This window comes from Lepidochelys kempii, chromosome 1 (assembly GCF_965140265.1).
Source record: "Lepidochelys kempii isolate rLepKem1 chromosome 1, rLepKem1.hap2, whole genome shotgun sequence".
Classification (NCBI taxonomy): Eukaryota; Metazoa; Chordata; order Testudines; family Cheloniidae; genus Lepidochelys; species Lepidochelys kempii.
In genome coordinates this window covers 229,917,542-229,934,325 of record NC_133256.1, presented here as the reverse complement: position 1 = coordinate 229,934,325, position 16,784 = coordinate 229,917,542, and the positions used below count along the sequence as shown (strand labels likewise).

The 16,784-nt window shown below is 43.5% G+C and overlaps 1 protein-coding gene across 2 annotated transcripts in view; it reads right to left on the bottom strand.

The window, feature by feature from the left end:
* Positions 1 to 12,832, bottom strand: part of ITPR2 (inositol 1,4,5-trisphosphate receptor type 2) — a 356,349-nt gene extending 343,517 nt beyond the window's left edge. For both annotated transcript variants that reach the window (XM_073317588.1, XM_073317596.1), the window contains exon 1: positions 12,258 to 12,832. In XM_073317588.1, coding sequence (XP_073173689.1) covers positions 12,258 to 12,349 — 92 coding nt within the window. In that variant the 5' untranslated portion in view covers positions 12,350 to 12,832. The remainder of the gene's footprint in view (positions 1 to 12,257) is intronic.
* Positions 12,833 to 16,784: the final 3,952 nt, after the last annotated feature.

Genomic DNA, 16,784 nt, shown 5'->3' with positions numbered 1-16,784 from the left:
TCACACAATCCCCCAACGCACAGTCTCTCTCACACACACACACACACACACACACAGGCTCGCTCTGACACACACACTTGTAATATTATTGTTATTACTGCTTAGTACTTTCTGTCAAAATGCTCATGGTGAGCCAGGAATGGCCAGAGGGCTGTGGGAGGGCCATGGGCTCTGGCAAGATGCAGCCCCCATGTGACAGCGCAAAGCCTGGCTTGAACCGCAGGCCAAGCGCCAGGCACCACAAGCCACAGCAGCAACACAGAAGTCAGTGTGGCAATACACCATATAACATGCCACCCTTACTTCTGCTGACAGTGGCCTAGGAATTTGCTATTGTAGCAGTTACTCGTTGTGTTGTTATCTGATTAAAACCTGACCATGTACATCATTGTTGCAAACACTGTTACATATTTGCAACAAATCTTGTACAAAATGCAGCCTGTAAGGTGTCTATGAAAAGGTTATGATTTGCTGAATATGTTTATGCTATTTGCATGTATCATTTTTGTATCTGAAGTTATGAGTGTTGGCTCTATACCGGTATTTCAAATGTTTGCTCCTAGGGTAACGCCCACAAGGTAGTTAACCAGCACATCTTGAAGGGACTAGTCAAAGTAAAAAGAAAAGGAGTACTTGTGGCACCTTAGAGACTAACCAATTTATTTGAGCATAAGCTTTCGTGAGCTACAGCTCACTTCATCAGATGCATACTGTGGAAAGTGTAGAAGATCTTCTTATACACACAAAGCATGAAAAAATACCTCCCCCCACCCCACTCTCCTGCTGGTAATAGCTTATCTAAAGTGACCAGGCTCCTCACAATGTGCATGACAATCAAGGTGGGCCATTTCCAGCACAAATCCAGGGTTTAACAAGAACATCTGAGGTGGGGGGGGGGTAGGAAAAAACAAGGGGAAATAGGCTTGAATAGAGACTGTGAGTGGCTAAGTCATTATGCAAGGTAACCTAAGTTAATTGTATCCAATTTGCAAATGAATTCCAATTCAACAGTTTCTCGCTGGAGTCTGGATTCAAAGTCTTTTTGTTGTAATATCGCAACTTTCATGTCTGCAATCGCGTGATCAGAGAGATCGAAGCGTTCTCCGACTGGTTTATGAATGCTATAATTCTTGACATCTGATTTGTGTCCATTTATTCTTTTACGTAGAGACTGTCCAGTTTGACCAATGTACATGGCAGAGGGGCATTGCTGGCACATGATGGCATATATCACATTGGTGGATGCGCAGGTGAACGAGCCTCTGACAGTGTGGCTGATGTTATTAGGCCCTGTGATGGTGTCCCCTGAATAGATATTTGGGCACAGCTGGCAATGGGCTTTGTTGCAAGGATAGGTTCCTGGGTTGGTGCTTCTGTTGTGTGGTATGCGGTTGCTGGTGAATATTTGCTTCAGGTTGGGGGGCTGTCTGTAGGCAAGGACTGGCCTGTCTCCCAAGATGTGTGAGAGTGTTGGATCATCTTTCAGGATAGGTTGTAGATCCTTAATAATGCGTTGGAGGGGTTTTAGTTGGGGGCTGAAGGTAACGGCTAGTGACGTTCTGTTATTTTCTTTGTTAGGCCTGTCCTGTAGTAGGTGACTTCTGGGAACTCTTCTGGCTCTATCAATCTGTTTCTTCACTTCCGCAAGTGGGTATTCTAGTTGTAAGAATGCTTGATAGAGATCTTGTAGGTGTTTGCCTCTGTCTGAGGGGTTGGAGCAAATGCGGTTGTATCGCAGAGCTTGGCTGTAGACGATGGATCATGTGGTGTGGTCAGGGTGAAAGCTGGAGGCATGTAGGTAGGAATAGCGGTCAGTAGGTTTCCGGTATAGGGTGGTGTTTATGTGACCATCGTTTATTAGCACTGTAGTGTCCAGGAAGTGGATCTCTTGTGTGGACTAGACCAGGCTGAGGTTGATGGTGGGATGGAAATTGTTGAAATCAGGGTGGAATTCCTCAAGGGCTTCTTTTCCATGGGTCCAGATGATGAAGATGTCATCAATATAGCACAAGTAGAGTAGGGGTGTTAGGGGACGAGAGCTGAGGAAGCGTTGTTCTAAGTCAGCCATAAAAATGTTGGCTTACTGTGGGGCCATGCGGGTACCCATAGCAGTGCCGCTGATCTGAAGGTATACATTGTCCCCAAATGTAAAATAGTTATGGGTAAGGACAAAGTCACAAAGTTCAGCCACCAGGTTAGCCGTGACATTATCGGGGATAGTGTTCTTGACGGCTTGTAGTCCATCTTTGTGTGGAATGTTGGTGTAGAGGGCTTCTACATCCATAGTGGCCAGGATGGTGTTATCAGGAAGATCACCGATGGATTGTAGTTTCCTCAGGAAGTCAGTGGTGTCTCGAAAGTAGCTGGGAGTGCTGGTAGCGTGGGGCCTGAGGAGGGAGTCTACATAGCCAGACAATCCTGCTGTCAGGGTGCCAATGCCTGAGATGATGGGGCACCCAGGATTTCCAGGTTTATGGATCTTGGGTAGTAGATAGAATATCCCAGGTCAGGGCTCCAGGGGTGTGTCTGTGCGGATTTGATCTTGTGTTGTCGTCATCATGAATAGGTCGGAATATGAACAAGAGGCTGTGCTGCAGCTCTCCAACACCACTTTCTACAAGCCATTACCCTCTGATCCCACTGAGAGCTACCAAAAGAAACTACAGCATTTGCTCAAGAAACTCCCTGAAAAAGCACAAGATCAAATCCGCACAGACACACCTTGAATAGAGACTGGGAGTGGCTAAGTCATTATGCAAGGTAACCTATTTCCCCTTGTTTTTTCCTACCCCCCTGTAGCCAGACAGCCAGCCCCCCTGCCCCCCCCTCAGACCAGCATTGCTGGAAACACAGGAGGAAGCCGGAACAGGGCACTTAACATATATTCCAGCACAGCCTTTGAAGCTGTGAAAGCACAGGTGTGCTGCTACAATGTGCCTCTGGGAACAGATACAACGATTAAGCTCACAGCAGGCAGAGGCCCTGTGACAGACATGGCTCGTAGCCCCTACTAAATAGCGTGATGCACACACACCAACATCCTAGGTGGGAAAATATTTACCCTGATAAAAGAAATGTCCAGTAGTCAACACTTATTGTTTCTCTCCCTTGGTAAACTACTCTTGCGAAAGCTGGTGTCAACCAGACAGACCAGCCTCAATTTGGCATAAGAAAGGAGAAAGAGAATAAAGGAGTACAGAGGTATAAGTAGGGGACCTACAGCACCATGATTTTTGAGTGCTTTTCACTATCTATCTGCTGGTCAGATAAGTGACAGCCTCCCAAGGCTTCTGCAGCTAAGAGGGTCCCTACGCCTTGTCCCTTATTCGTCTTTCCGCGGAATTGAGTGACCGATCCTGGCTTGGCACCGCTGGAATCGAGAGATGCAAGGAGGGTAAGAAGCACCCACACCTGATCTCCTATCTTTAGTGTACACATATTTTGAAATAGAGCTCTATACTTTGTTTTCTTTCTTTGGGATTGTGGCTTCAGTTTTGTAACTTGTTTGTGTGTGTAACATCTCTACATTTAAATAAGTAGGCACTAGCCATTTTGTAACCACATGATTAGAATCTAGCTTAATAAATTTTGGTAACCATTTGTGCATAAGCCTGACTTGTTTTCTCTGGTTTACTGTAAAGCAGCCAACACAATTAAAGAACCTCAGCCGTTTTGGCTCTAAAGCCTGGCCGTTAGGTGAGAGTACTAAGAGCCTAGCGTTGAGTTGTGCCGCCTCCACGGGGCAAACTCTTGGGGCACCTGTCAGTCAATCCTGGCTGCCCGCTGCGAAGGAGCTCTGAGCTCTAGCAGTTAAAGTCACGGGTGTGGAGAGGCTCTTAGTGCTGCCATTGGGGCACCTGTCAGTCAGTATTGACTGCCCGCTGCGAAGGAGCTCTGAGCTCTAGCAGTTAAAGTCACGGGTGGTTAGGACCTTGGGGCATCCGTCAGCCTAGCCCGGGCTGCCCGCCGCGAAGGGACCGTGCGTCCTAGCGGTTAAAGTCACGGATGGTATAAACAGGCATAGCTGGCACCTCACCAAACATCCTTGGCCGTCGGCTAACACCCCCCCCTCCAGACGTTCTTGTTAAACCCTGGATTTGTGCTGGAAATGGCCCACCTTGATTGTCATGCACATTGTGAGGAGCCTGGTCACTTTAGATAAGCTATTACCAGCAGGAGAGTGGGTTTGTGTGGGGGGGGGGGGAGGGGGGGAGAAAACCTGGATTTGTGCTGGAAATGGCCCAACTTGATTATCATACACATTGTAAGGAGAGTGATCACTTTAGATAAGCTATTACCAGCAGGAGAGTGGGGTGGGGGGGAGGTATTTTTTCATGCTTTGTGTGTATAAGGAGATCTTCTATACTTTCCACAGTATGCATCCGATGAAGTGAGCTGTAGCTCACGAAAGCTTATGCTCAAATAAATTGGTTAGTCTCTAAGGTGCCACAAGTACTCCTTTTCTTTTTGCTAATACAGACTAACACGGCTGTTACTCTGAAATTAGTCAAAGTAAGTGGCTCATCAAGGGACACTTAACTCACAATGGACCATGGGAGATGCCCATCTACACTGAAATGACTTTCCTGTGGACATTTCATATGAAGTATAGATAATGGCCCAGAGGTGACCCGGGGGGAGGGGGAGTGTTGGTATTAGAAGCCAGGGGGATGGTGGGAGGGGGAGTGCCAAAAATACAAGTTCACCCAGGACACCATTTTCAGTAAGGCTGGCCCTGGCGAGAAGAAAGTTGTTAGCAAACAAGTGTCTTTATCACAAAATGCACCCTCGAAATCAGCACCTCCACTGGCATTATCAGCATGGAGGGCAGTGACTCAAAGGGCCTGGAGAATAAAACACCCTCTGACCCCAGACTCATATGTTTTCAGCAGGGTTGAGACTCATTCTCCTTTTTGGGGGCTGCTGTTTGCCTTGATAAAACTGTGCCTGCAAAATAAATTATGGGTGCAATTCTGAGTATTTATACCACTTGTGACACTGGCAGACAAGGTGCCAGCTTATGCCAAGCCCCCACTGAACACTGAAAAAATCATTGCTGGAGACCAATCTGGCTCACCTGTGTCTTGGTATTGTTAAAATAGGTATTAGAGTTATAAGAATGTGTTTAGACTTTAAGAAATACTTGTAGGATGCTACATGTATTACTCTTACTTGTAATATCTGTATCCGATGTTATAAGGTAACATGTAAGTGTTTGCTCTGTAACTATCAAAAATGTTTGCTAAGACTGTAAACCAAGAAGCCTGACCAAGTGTGAAATACTAGTTTATCACAAGTGGTGTCTCCTTCCCAGCAAAAGGCCTACCAGTCAAACCACTGTGGAACATCAGTGAACAAGACTTTGCTGACTGCTTCCCCCACATCCATGAAGAGGATATTTGCAAAGGCCCGCGTCCCATCACAGCTTGAACGCTAGGGGAAGAGAATTAAAATATCTATTAAGGATAAATTGTTATCACTTTGCTGCTTGGAATTCGGAGAAGGCAACATTTCTAAGTATGAGCAAGGGAACCACAAGCTGCTTGGCTTAGCCCTAAAAGACATGCAGACCTTGCATATTACAGCAGCTATTGTCATCTTTTGGAACCTAAGACTATCTCATTTTTGTGCGTATGTTTACCTGCTTTCACCTTGTAAATAAGTCTTATTTCTTTTTCTTAGGGCAGGTCTACTGTGTAGCGGTTCAGTGAAGATGCTGCTATGCCAACAGGAGAGCTTCTGCCGTTGGTGTAGTTAATCTCCAAAAGAGGTGATAGCTATATCGATGGAAGACGCTCTCCTCTGGAGATAGTGCGGTCTACCCCGGGAGTTTGGTCGGCATAAATGCATCGCTCAGGAGTGTAGGTTTTTCACACCCCTGAGCAACAGAGTAATACCGATGTAAGTTTATAGTGTAGACCTGACCTTAGTTAATAAATCTTTAGTTTAGTATTATATGATTGGCTACAAACATTGTTTTTGGTTTGAGATCTGAAGTGCAACTGACTTGGGATAAGTGACTGGTCCTTTGGAACTGGGAGTAATCTAAATATTGCTGTGATTTTCTGGTGTAAGGGACCATCTATCACAAAGGCAGGCTTGCCTGGGTGGCGAGACAGAATCGTGCCCAAGAGGACTGACTGACTCCATGTTAAGGCTGTTATAGTGCCTGAGGGAGTTCACTTGCCGCTTAGTTGGTGAAATCTAAGAACAGAACACACAACCAATCTGGATCCTGTTTCTTGACAGTCTGAGTTAGGTTCCCAGACCTGAAGAAGAGCTCTGTGTAAGTGCGAAAGTTTGTCTCACACCAACAGAAGCTGGTCCAACAAAAGATATTACCTGACCCACTTTTCCGTGAGGTTGGCACTCATGCTTGTGAGCCACTCTAGACAGCTTGAAATCACTAACTACCAGACTTGCACCTGATACTAATTTGTCACTCATTCTAAGTATTAACATTTCTCTTGTTCATAAAAGCAGAATAAAACTTCATTAATACAGGAGCCAGTGCACCACGTGCCTCACCACTCACTCACATTTTCAGGCAGTAGGATTGGGAGGGAATGGGAATAGTATGTATGCTACATCAATGACTGTTAAGCACCCTTGGTCACTGTGACTTTCATACCATAACTCCTCTCAGGCCACCAGCACTACTAATTTTAATTCGCATGGTCTTTGTAGTACTCAAGCTAGCACTGTTCCACTAACACTCAGTTTTCTACGTGACCTTTTCGCTCCAGAATCCAACAAATACAGTCTATGCACAAAGCTTGGGTTCAATAAAGCCACATCATGCTCAATGTGGGTCTTACAAAGCCTAGGCTGAAATTGTGCTAGGGACTTCATGAAAGATGTAGAAAGGTATGGTACCTGTCCCAAGGAGCTAACAGAAGCAGGTAAAGACAACACAGAACAGCAAACTAAAGGAAAAAATATGCATATACTGAAATGCTACACCATTTTTGCTCTTCTTTAGGGCTCTTCTACCTGTCCCTCCCCACCAAGAGCTGCATTTTAGGCAGTGCACTCCATAACGATGTTCCGTGAGGTCTCCATCTACAGTTGCACAGAGCAGCATTACTGAGGCCAGACAGGCATGTACCCATTGGATTTCTGACTAATGGATCGATCAGCCAAACCTCCCAACCAGCAGGCTGGGAGCTGGCACTAATTCCCCCCTCCCCCCAATCCCGAGCCACATCAGCATCAGCCTGCCCCCACCCTCGCACGCACACACACACACACACTTTTTCTTCTCATGGCACCAGAAGACTACAGAAATTTAATTCTCCATTCATAAAAATTTTCATAATATACTATTCCAATTTTATTCTTAAAACATGGAAGACTTGTCTCATGGTTAAGGCACCGGACTAGGACCTAGGAGACATGGGCTCATTTCCCAGCTCCATCAAAGACTTCCTGTGTGATCAGCATCTAATACCCATTTAAATCAATCCCTTTGAGGATCCGGACCTCAGTCTCTCTGTGCCTCCATTCTCTCTTTCCAAAACTATAGACAGTAATAACAATACTTCTTTTCTCCCACCCTTTGTGGGTCTTAGCTACTTGCATTATAAGCTCTTCAGGACAGGGACCGTCTCTTATTATGTGTCCATACAGTGCCTAGCACAAGGGGGCCACAATCTTTGTAGAAGCTACAAAGCAGCACTGAAATACAAACAACAACAAAAAGGAAAACATTCCCTGATTTTTTCATCTAAATTGTAGAGCTGTTGACAAAAATGTCGATGGAACAGTTTCCTGTCGAAAAACACAGTTTCATCAGAATCAAAGTGTGTCACAGGACTGTATCAATTTAAACAAAAAATTTCAGAGGGAAAAGTCAAAACATTTCACTTTGACAAACTCAAAACTTTTGGTTCAATTCATTTCATTTCCACTTTTATATTATATTGAAATATTAATTGCAATAGTACACTTATACCTATATGTATAACATAAAATAAAAATGGAAACAAAATGAATTGAAATATTATTGAAACAAAGCATTTTGATGGTCCCAAATTGAAATGGCTCAGAATTTTCATTTTGTGGGAAATTTCAGCCTTTTGTTCTGGTTTGGAATGAAAAAATACCATCAAAATGCTAGGTGTTCTCATGGAATGGAAATTCTGGTTCATGGCCAGCTTCACTACATTGCAATGTGATCTTCTTGTTTATGAACATGAGGGCTTCTTTTTTATTTTTAAAGTAACAATAAAATCATGAGGGGAGAAACAGCTAGCTGTCTAATTTAGGTTCTTAGACCGTACCCATCATTTGCATCTAAGTGCCCGAGTTCCTACATGATCATTAGCTTATCAGCTCCATCCGCACCACAAGTGCAGGATACACTTTTCTTGGCTCTAGGATGTACCAGGCACTAAACTGACCGCAAACTTGATCTTAATTGCTCATCGTTGGAGTTATATATATATATATATTTTAAATTCTATTTCCTCTGGGAAACTTTGAGTGTGGAAAGTGAAAAAAAAAAAAAAAAGAGGGGGGGTCAGCCCAAAAAAAAAAAAACACCCCCCTTAGAAAAACCTGTGGAATTAAGCATCCACTTAAAAACTTCCATTCCTCACACTAACTTACTTGGCTCATTCAACTCTGTAAGGAGCGATGTCCGTTTACGTGACAGACCTCCCTGCTTAAAGAGATACTGTGCACGTTTACGTCTTATTTATAGATCTGCCTCACTCATGCTTTGTTTAAGGAACAGTTAGCCTCTGGCAGCTTAAAATAAAACAGAACTAAGTCTTTTCTTCACGATCAGTATACTTGAGCTGGATTTAAAGTTGCTGCAACCGTGTTAGGCTACCTGGTGGACTATATAATAACCCAGACACTGGGTGACAAGGTAATTTATCTCCCTCTCCTGCTGGCTCTCAAAATACTGGGCTACATGGCTACCATTTGCTATGCAGTCTGGACGGTAGCAAAATGTGGAAATGAGGGCCCAAATCAGTCAGGTGAAGAGAGCAGCAATTCCACTGCCTGCTCCCCACTTTCTCCAGACACATAAGAAGCACCTGTATATGAAAGAGGCTCTGCTGCTCTGAATGATGGAAGACAGACCTGGGGATAAATAGGGAAAGGAACTCAGGAACAATCACACTCCACAGCTTGTTCCCCTTTCAGCGGGACAGATTTCCTAGCAGAATTCTTCCCAGAAACTACTACTGGTGAAACTACCCCCACATAGCTGCTACCAACCTAAAGGGAATAATTGCAACCACTGCCACAGAACATATTATAGGGTATCATAACTTCAACACTCCCAGGTCTGCCCAACATCCCAATGCCACTCAGTCAAATTTGACCTGGCCCCCTCCTCCAGCAAACCTCCCCTAGCAAGGCACCATTTGGGAAACACTGCTTTATTAAAGTCACAAACAGAAAAATCATCCTATCTGTGACATTTTTACCACTGTGACAAACCTGCAGCCCTAGCACTATGACCCAAACAATTCAACAAGAGGTTCTGAGAAGAAATACAGAGCTTGCAAAAACAGGAAGAGCTATCCAATTATTTGAAGGTGCAGAAAACAGGAGAAGTTTTGAGATGGGATTTAAAATTCCAAGAGTCAGCAAAACAGAGATGTGAAATGAATACCAGAGTTGTAAGTGGAAGAGGAAAGACATAAAATGCACACAGGGAGGAATACATCATGGAAAGATGTTTGCAAGCAGACGAAGTGAGCTAACAGGAAGTAAGATGAAAGGTATGAAAGACAATGAACACCAACTGCCTTCCAGTAGCATTAAACAAATAAGTGACAGACAAAAACCACAAAAATTCATTATTAAAGCTTCCACTCCATCCTTTCTTCACCACAAAGTTTCCTGGTGTAGGAGTCTCAGAAGATGAGCAACCTTACGTATGTTCTGCAACACTTAGGCACAACAGGGTTAATTAGCAGAGGATGAAGTCACAGCCTTAACAGTGAATTTTGTTATCTTCCCTTGGTATAGATTAGGCCTTAACTATTAGTTCCGAATATAGTGCTTGATGTTTAATAGCCACTGTTTAAAAAACAACCCACACTGGAACTCCTAGGTTTGGAGCTGCTTTGTTTCCAATATGTGCCATTGGAATCATTGTGGTTCATACAATCCATAAGACATTTCTAATGACAGATCATTAAGAACACATTTGCTTTGGACTTGCTACCAAAAAAAAAAAAAAATCACTGGCACTGCTTTGACTCTCCCACTGACATCAGTGGGGACTACCAAAGCCTTTTGACATGTCACTGTAACAATGCTGGTTTCATAATAATGTATTATCAATGTCATTTTATATGCATCATCAGTAGATTTTTTCTATATTGGATATTTTTCAAAATAAAACTGAAAGGATGATCCAAAACACTCAGGTTAATGACAACTCACTGAAGTAGCTTTTCTTCAGTAAGTCATTTTTTAAAGAGAGAGATTCAGGAAAAATCATTCCCAGGGAATTAAATGTCTGATCAATGTTGAAAACAGAAACGACTTTAGGCAAATCAAATCCACCACCAAATGGATACACAAACATGTAATTAGACAAGTGCAGCTGAAAAATTTAACAAGTTGGTTACAAAGGGGAGCAAGAAATTCAAAGTTTTCACCCTTGCATGCCTTTATTAACAATTGTAAAGTATGACGTACGAAGTAGCGTAGAACAAGTTTAGTAGCTGCAGTTAAAAATAATGAACATATTCCCTTTTCCTAATGTGTTTGTTTTAAAGAATTAGATTTCTCTGTGAACTAAGTTCTTGCAAAATGTATTGTTTGGGTTTTTTGTTTGTTTTTTTAAGTACAGTCTTAAAGAGCCCCCATGCTGCACTCCTTACAGGAGGGAGAAATTTTGGGACGCGAGTCTGTAGTCATTCGACAATATTTCAACTGGATTCAACAGAAGTTGGATGGTGCTGAGCACTTACAAGTGAGGCCCTCCGGTCTTCATCCTGCAAACCCTAACACATGCTTAACTCTAGGCAACTGAATAGCTCCACTGAAGTTAATGGGTCTAGTCAAGTGCCTAATATTAAGCAGTGAATAAGTGTTTTCAGGATCAGGGCCTTGTACACCAACTTGATACAAATGTTAATGGCATTACTTATTAAGAGATAATCAGAAAACCTAGACAAGTTCCATATTTTGTGATGCCTACATTAATATTTTAAGCATAAGGTTTTAATAAGAAATTACTCTTTTCCATTTCACAACAGAACCTGAACACTCAAGTTGTTAGAAAAAGTCATAGGTTTTAAACTTTATTTCAATTCTTTTCTACTACCATGTTATCTAACCAACTTCTTCAGGGCGCTCTCAGAGGTGGGTCAAGAGGAATCCTGGGTCTATGAAGTTTTGCACCGGCAGATGATAAAATCCTGGCCCCACTGAAGTTCACAGGAGTTCTGCCATTTCAATGGGTCCAGGATTTCACTCATACAGACTAAAACCTAGAAGGTTCTAAATGCTTCTTGGTTCTAGAATCCTGAAGGCTCTATGATGGAGAGTTCCACTGCCCTGAGGTATTTAAATATAATAGATTGTTGGATTTCAGGTGCTGGTGGTTTAATTATTAAAAGGATGACAAACAGCTGCTAGGGCATACTTCTTCCAGAAGTCTGAATGCTCCCAAGACTGGCCAAATGCATGAGATTAGCAGGTTTGGCTCAGTAACAACAGCCCCAAGAAGGATATGCTCCTTTAAAAAAAAAAAAAAAAGCCTAACTTGTTTTTGTTTTTTTTTTAAATCCATGGAAACTTTTTCTTTTCTTTCTATGTACTGATTTTGAACTTCAGAGAGGGCTAACCTTATTCCCTAACACAATCAGCTTCTGCTCTAGCTAGTAAATCAAGCTGAGGAGGGAAGGGCTGGTGTGAGAATAAATAAAAGAAAGTGTCGCTGTGTAACAGCCTCTTGCCAGCAAAGCTGTTAAAGTGCTCTACTTCCCCAGGCCTTTTTGGAGAAGTTTGGTTTTGTTTTTGTTTGTTTTTTACATCACTTCCTACTTTTATCTCTCTCGTTACAGAAGGCTGTGAAGCTGTTGCTGCTGCTAGACAGCACATTCCTCTCCCCTCTGTTTCCTGTGCTGCAATGTGTAATGCTCTCTCCACGGGTCCCTGTCCTGCAGCGAGATGTCACAGCCTGACATGTACGTGGGGGTGGGGGGTGTTGCCAGAAAACAACTACATGCGCTGCGCAGAGAGGGCAGCCGCAGCCACGCACACCCCAGCCCTTTCCTTACCCCAGGGTGCTGATGAAGCCGTTGACTGAGCCTTCCGCGTAGAGGGACACGATGTCCCCGATGTACAGAAAACTGGACATTTTGTCAGACATTTTTGCTCATTGCCAGTTCATTCCCCTGCTCGCCGAACCGCCTGGCGCGGGGGCTGGGGGGCCGCCCGGCAGCGATCGAAGCCCGACGCTTGTCTGCCAAGCCGGAGCAGCCGCCGCCGCCGCCGCCAAGGGAGAAGCGGTGGCCGCAGCCTGGCATGAGCCGCCCGCAGCTGCTGGGCGAGCCTGGATCCTGAGCCGCCGCCGCTGCCGCCGCCTTCCCCTAGCAGCTTCCTTCTCCTCTCACCACGCCGCCCGCGGAGCTCGCGCTGCTGCGGGAAATCTGCGCCGGGCTGCGGCACTGCTCCGTCCTCTGCTCATTTCCTTCTCCCTCGCTGCGGGATGGGGGGGAGTGTCCTCCTGGATCCCTCCTCCCTTCACTTTCTCCCCTCGTCCTCCCTGCTCCCCCCCCCCTTTCTCTGCTTCCTCCCTCAGCCCCTCTTCGGTTCTCTTTCCTGCCTCTGCCTCCACCTCCCCCTCCTAGGCTCGGCAGCCGCCGCTGCCCTCAAGCGCTCACAGTTTCTCTCCCCCACTGAACTTTTTGCAAAGGCGGCTTCGCATTGAGCGCCCGGGAGGAGGGGCTCGCGCGGGCGCCCCCGCCAATCAGAGCGCGGCAGCGTCGGGGGGCGGGCAAGGAGACACAGACAGCCGAAATGCAACAAGGTGTGTGTGTTCCCCAGGCGCTGTGAGGAGGTTCACCCAGGGCTGCCAGGCTTCAGGGCCAGGAGCCCTTCGGGAGTGGGGAGGGGGGAACCAGGTCGGTGCATAGTTGACTGCAGGGCTGTAGTTTCTTGCTTGCATTTGCTCCCCACTCTCAGACATCGGATTTCCCCACATATAGATAGATCTGGCTCTGGTTTACATCATTGGCACATTAGCTATCTTAAACCTTAGCTTCACCAGTTATCCTTGTGTTCCCCTACCCCCAACACTTTCCCCCGGGCAGAATTTTACCAGTGAATCCCTTGGTCGGATCCCTTCCGCCTGTTCGACCCCACACTCTAACTTGGGGAGCATGGCAGGCTAGGGGAAGAGTGGAGTAAAGGAAAAAAAGGACATTTAGAGTGCTAGAGTATGTATAATTTTCTCCTACTCTGTTCTTTTTCAGGGTGTCTCATTGTCTTTTGGGCATCAGTGTTTCCAATGCTCTTCATTTGGCCCACCCTTTAGGATGATGCAAAACTCAGGCACCAAATCATTTTTATTGAAAATAAATTCTTGGTCACATATGAAATGATTACATACAGTGGTAGCTTAGTGCAGTTCTCACAGGCTAGGGTCTCCTTTATTGACCTGGTTTCAGAGTAGCAGCTGTGTTAGTCTGTATCTGCAAAAAGAAAAGGAGTACAAACAAATTTATCTGAGCATAAGCTTTTGTGAACTACAGCTCACTTCATCAGATGCATTTAGTGGAAAATACAGGGGGGAGATTTACATACACAGATTTCAGAGTAGCAGCCGTGTTAGTCTGTATCTGCAAAAAAGAACAGGAGGACTTGTGGCACCTTAGAGATTAACCAATTTATTTGAGCATAAGCTTTTGTGAGTTATGAAATAAATTGAAAGCTTATGCTCAAATAAATTGGTTAGTCTCTAAGGTGCCACAAGTACTCCTTTTCTTTTTTGCAGATAGAGAGTAACACGGCTGCTACTCTGAAATCTGTGTATATAAATCTCCCCCCTGTATTTTCCACTGAATGCATCCGATGAAGTGAGCTGTAGTTCACAAAAGCTTATGCTCAGATAAATTTGTTAGTCTCTAAGGTGCCACAAGTACTCCTTTTATTTATCTATGTAGTCACTTCAATAATTGATGCCCTGCATGACCTGTACAGGCTGAGGGTTGTTTATTTGTTTCCAGGTTTTGCAAATAATGAACAAGAATTTTGTTATTTCTATGTTCTGCATGTATTTATTTGTTCTGTTTCATTGTGTTTATATTTTATATAAAAATAAAAAGTTTTCTTTAAGAAGAAAATAACCTCTACCCTTCATTCTGATCACTTTAGGAGGAATTACTGGAACAGATAATTCAATTCCTGACTCTAGAAAGTTGCCATTGATTTAATAAGGATAGCCAAAATTCAGATTAAGAAATAGGAGCTCCAGAAAGACCTGTAACATAATAAAAGATTACAAGATTAAATCTTAAATTACAGTAGTCTCCACTCAAACAAAAATTCCCAATGGGAATTTGAGTAGTAGAGCACAAGGCCCCAAAATTGTGTTATTTTCCCACTGCTATTGCCTGTATAAAGCAGAACCATGTTCAATGCAAGCTGTGACATGCACCCTAGTGGTCAAATGAAAAACATGATCAGCTGCTTACTTCAAAGTGGTAAGAACTTACATGTGCGTGAGAGAGGCTCCAACCTTTTGGGAATGAGTAACAAACAAAGTGCACCAACTTTATTTTCCACTCATTTAATTTCCCACGCTCACAAAACCAAGTGTTCCCATTCTTTATGAAAATGTTGACATTGGAAAATGCTGAATCTTCAATATGAGGGCAAGAGAAAGCTTTATGCATTTAGCATTTTAAGAAATAGATAATCTAACATTCCAAATTCCTCCCTCTGCAACTTTTCATTACTTTTTTTCATTTTGTGCTTTTTTAGTATTTACATACTTAAAAACCATCATCACAAGTTGGCATTTATATTTTGTCTGCATGTGCAGTTTGAAAGAGTAGATAGAAGCAATGTGAAGGATCAAATCTACAATTTAAGGGCCTGGAACTAGTCTGGAATATAAAACCAATAGGAACAGGTATGGGAAAGATATGACAGTCTCAAAGTCTAATGTAATGAAACTTTAAAATGTTAGATTGTTACATTGGGCCTACCTTACAGCAAAGATTTAAAACACACAAAGATAATGGGACAAATCTTTAGCTAGTATAAATTGTCTTCATTTCATCTGAAGACATCAGAATGTATACCAACTGAGGATCTGCCCTGATGCATACATTCCTTAGGGAAAAGACAAGAAATGTTGGAAGTGTAGTCAGTAGGCACACTGTCATAACGGGGGACTGGTTAAATTATATACATGCCAGGTGCTCAAAGAGTTGTTATAAAATATTTTGTGCAGTCAAATTTGTACAGCTCTTTGCAAACCCGGAGCCCATGCCTGCAATGGGATCTGCATAGTTTGTATCCAGAGAGAGCCCCATTGAAGACTATAGGACTTTGTGCAGGCAGAGGGGTCCATCCCACATAGATCCAATTGCAGGTGAGATGATGATTGGGAATAGTGTTTTAGGAGTAGTGAGAAGAGTGATAGAAGATGGGAAAAAGACAATAGCAAAATTTGGGGGTTAAAAAGAGCATAGGGAACAGGAGGAGGAGGGGCAAATGAGAGATACATAGGTGGAGCAAGATGCAGAAATTCCTTCCGAAGTAGATAGACTTCACTGTGGAACTGACTAGTAAACTGGAAGTGTGAAGATATGGAGGATCTTCTAAGTGAGCAAAATGAAAATATGAAGCCTGGTGTGGACAATGTTGAGTTAGACACTACTGAAACTGATTTGTCAGCAATTTATAATTCAGGTACAAATTACGTATTATTGCTGATTTGATTGTAAACTCCCCAGGACAGGGATTGTCTTTTCTATATTCTGTGAAGTGCCATGCATATAAATGGCCCTGCATCAGTGTTTATTAATAGCATAGGAAACTCTGAAGTTTGAGTCAATGGGAGTTTTTCCTGAATAAAACTTTAGAATTTGGCCTGACCTCAACTACTGTTCATTCTGGGCCAACACTGGTCATACAATGGCCCTGGGAGTAAATTGCCCTTTCACAGTATTTATATCCACAATATCCTGTTATTTTGAGTTTCAAGAATTCCAAGTGAGAGGGCTAACTAAGGTTTTTTTTTTTTTTTAACCCCCCCTCTCCCCCTTTTTATACTAAGGAATTACTTATTGGGGCAGAGTCAAGACCGATAGGACAGAAGTGGTACCACGTGCTGTGTTTTGATTTGCAGAGTATGTGGGCACATCGGATCGTCTCTTTTTCAACAAGAAAGCCAATGCATGGATCCCATCTTCTTTCATTTCTAGGCCAAACTGTTCAAATCTGGGCCTAGTAGGTGGTAGTGACTGAAACTTGTTACCCTCTCATGGCAGCTCAGTGACATATGTGAAAAGAATTAGCAGTCTTCCCCCCACTCCCTCAAAAACAGGTGCTCACAGTTAATGATAATTAGCATTAATTAACTCTGCTTAAAAAGGTGCTTACAAAAAAAGAGAAAAGTTAAGGCAAATGCCCCAATCCAGCAAATATTTAAGCACATGCTTAACTTGTAACACATGAATAGCCCCACTGAAGTCACTGGACTACTCACACTTAAAGTTAACTACACTCTGAAATGCTTTACTGGATTGGGATTTAAATCAGTATGACGACTAAATTACTCATATTCCTAGGTG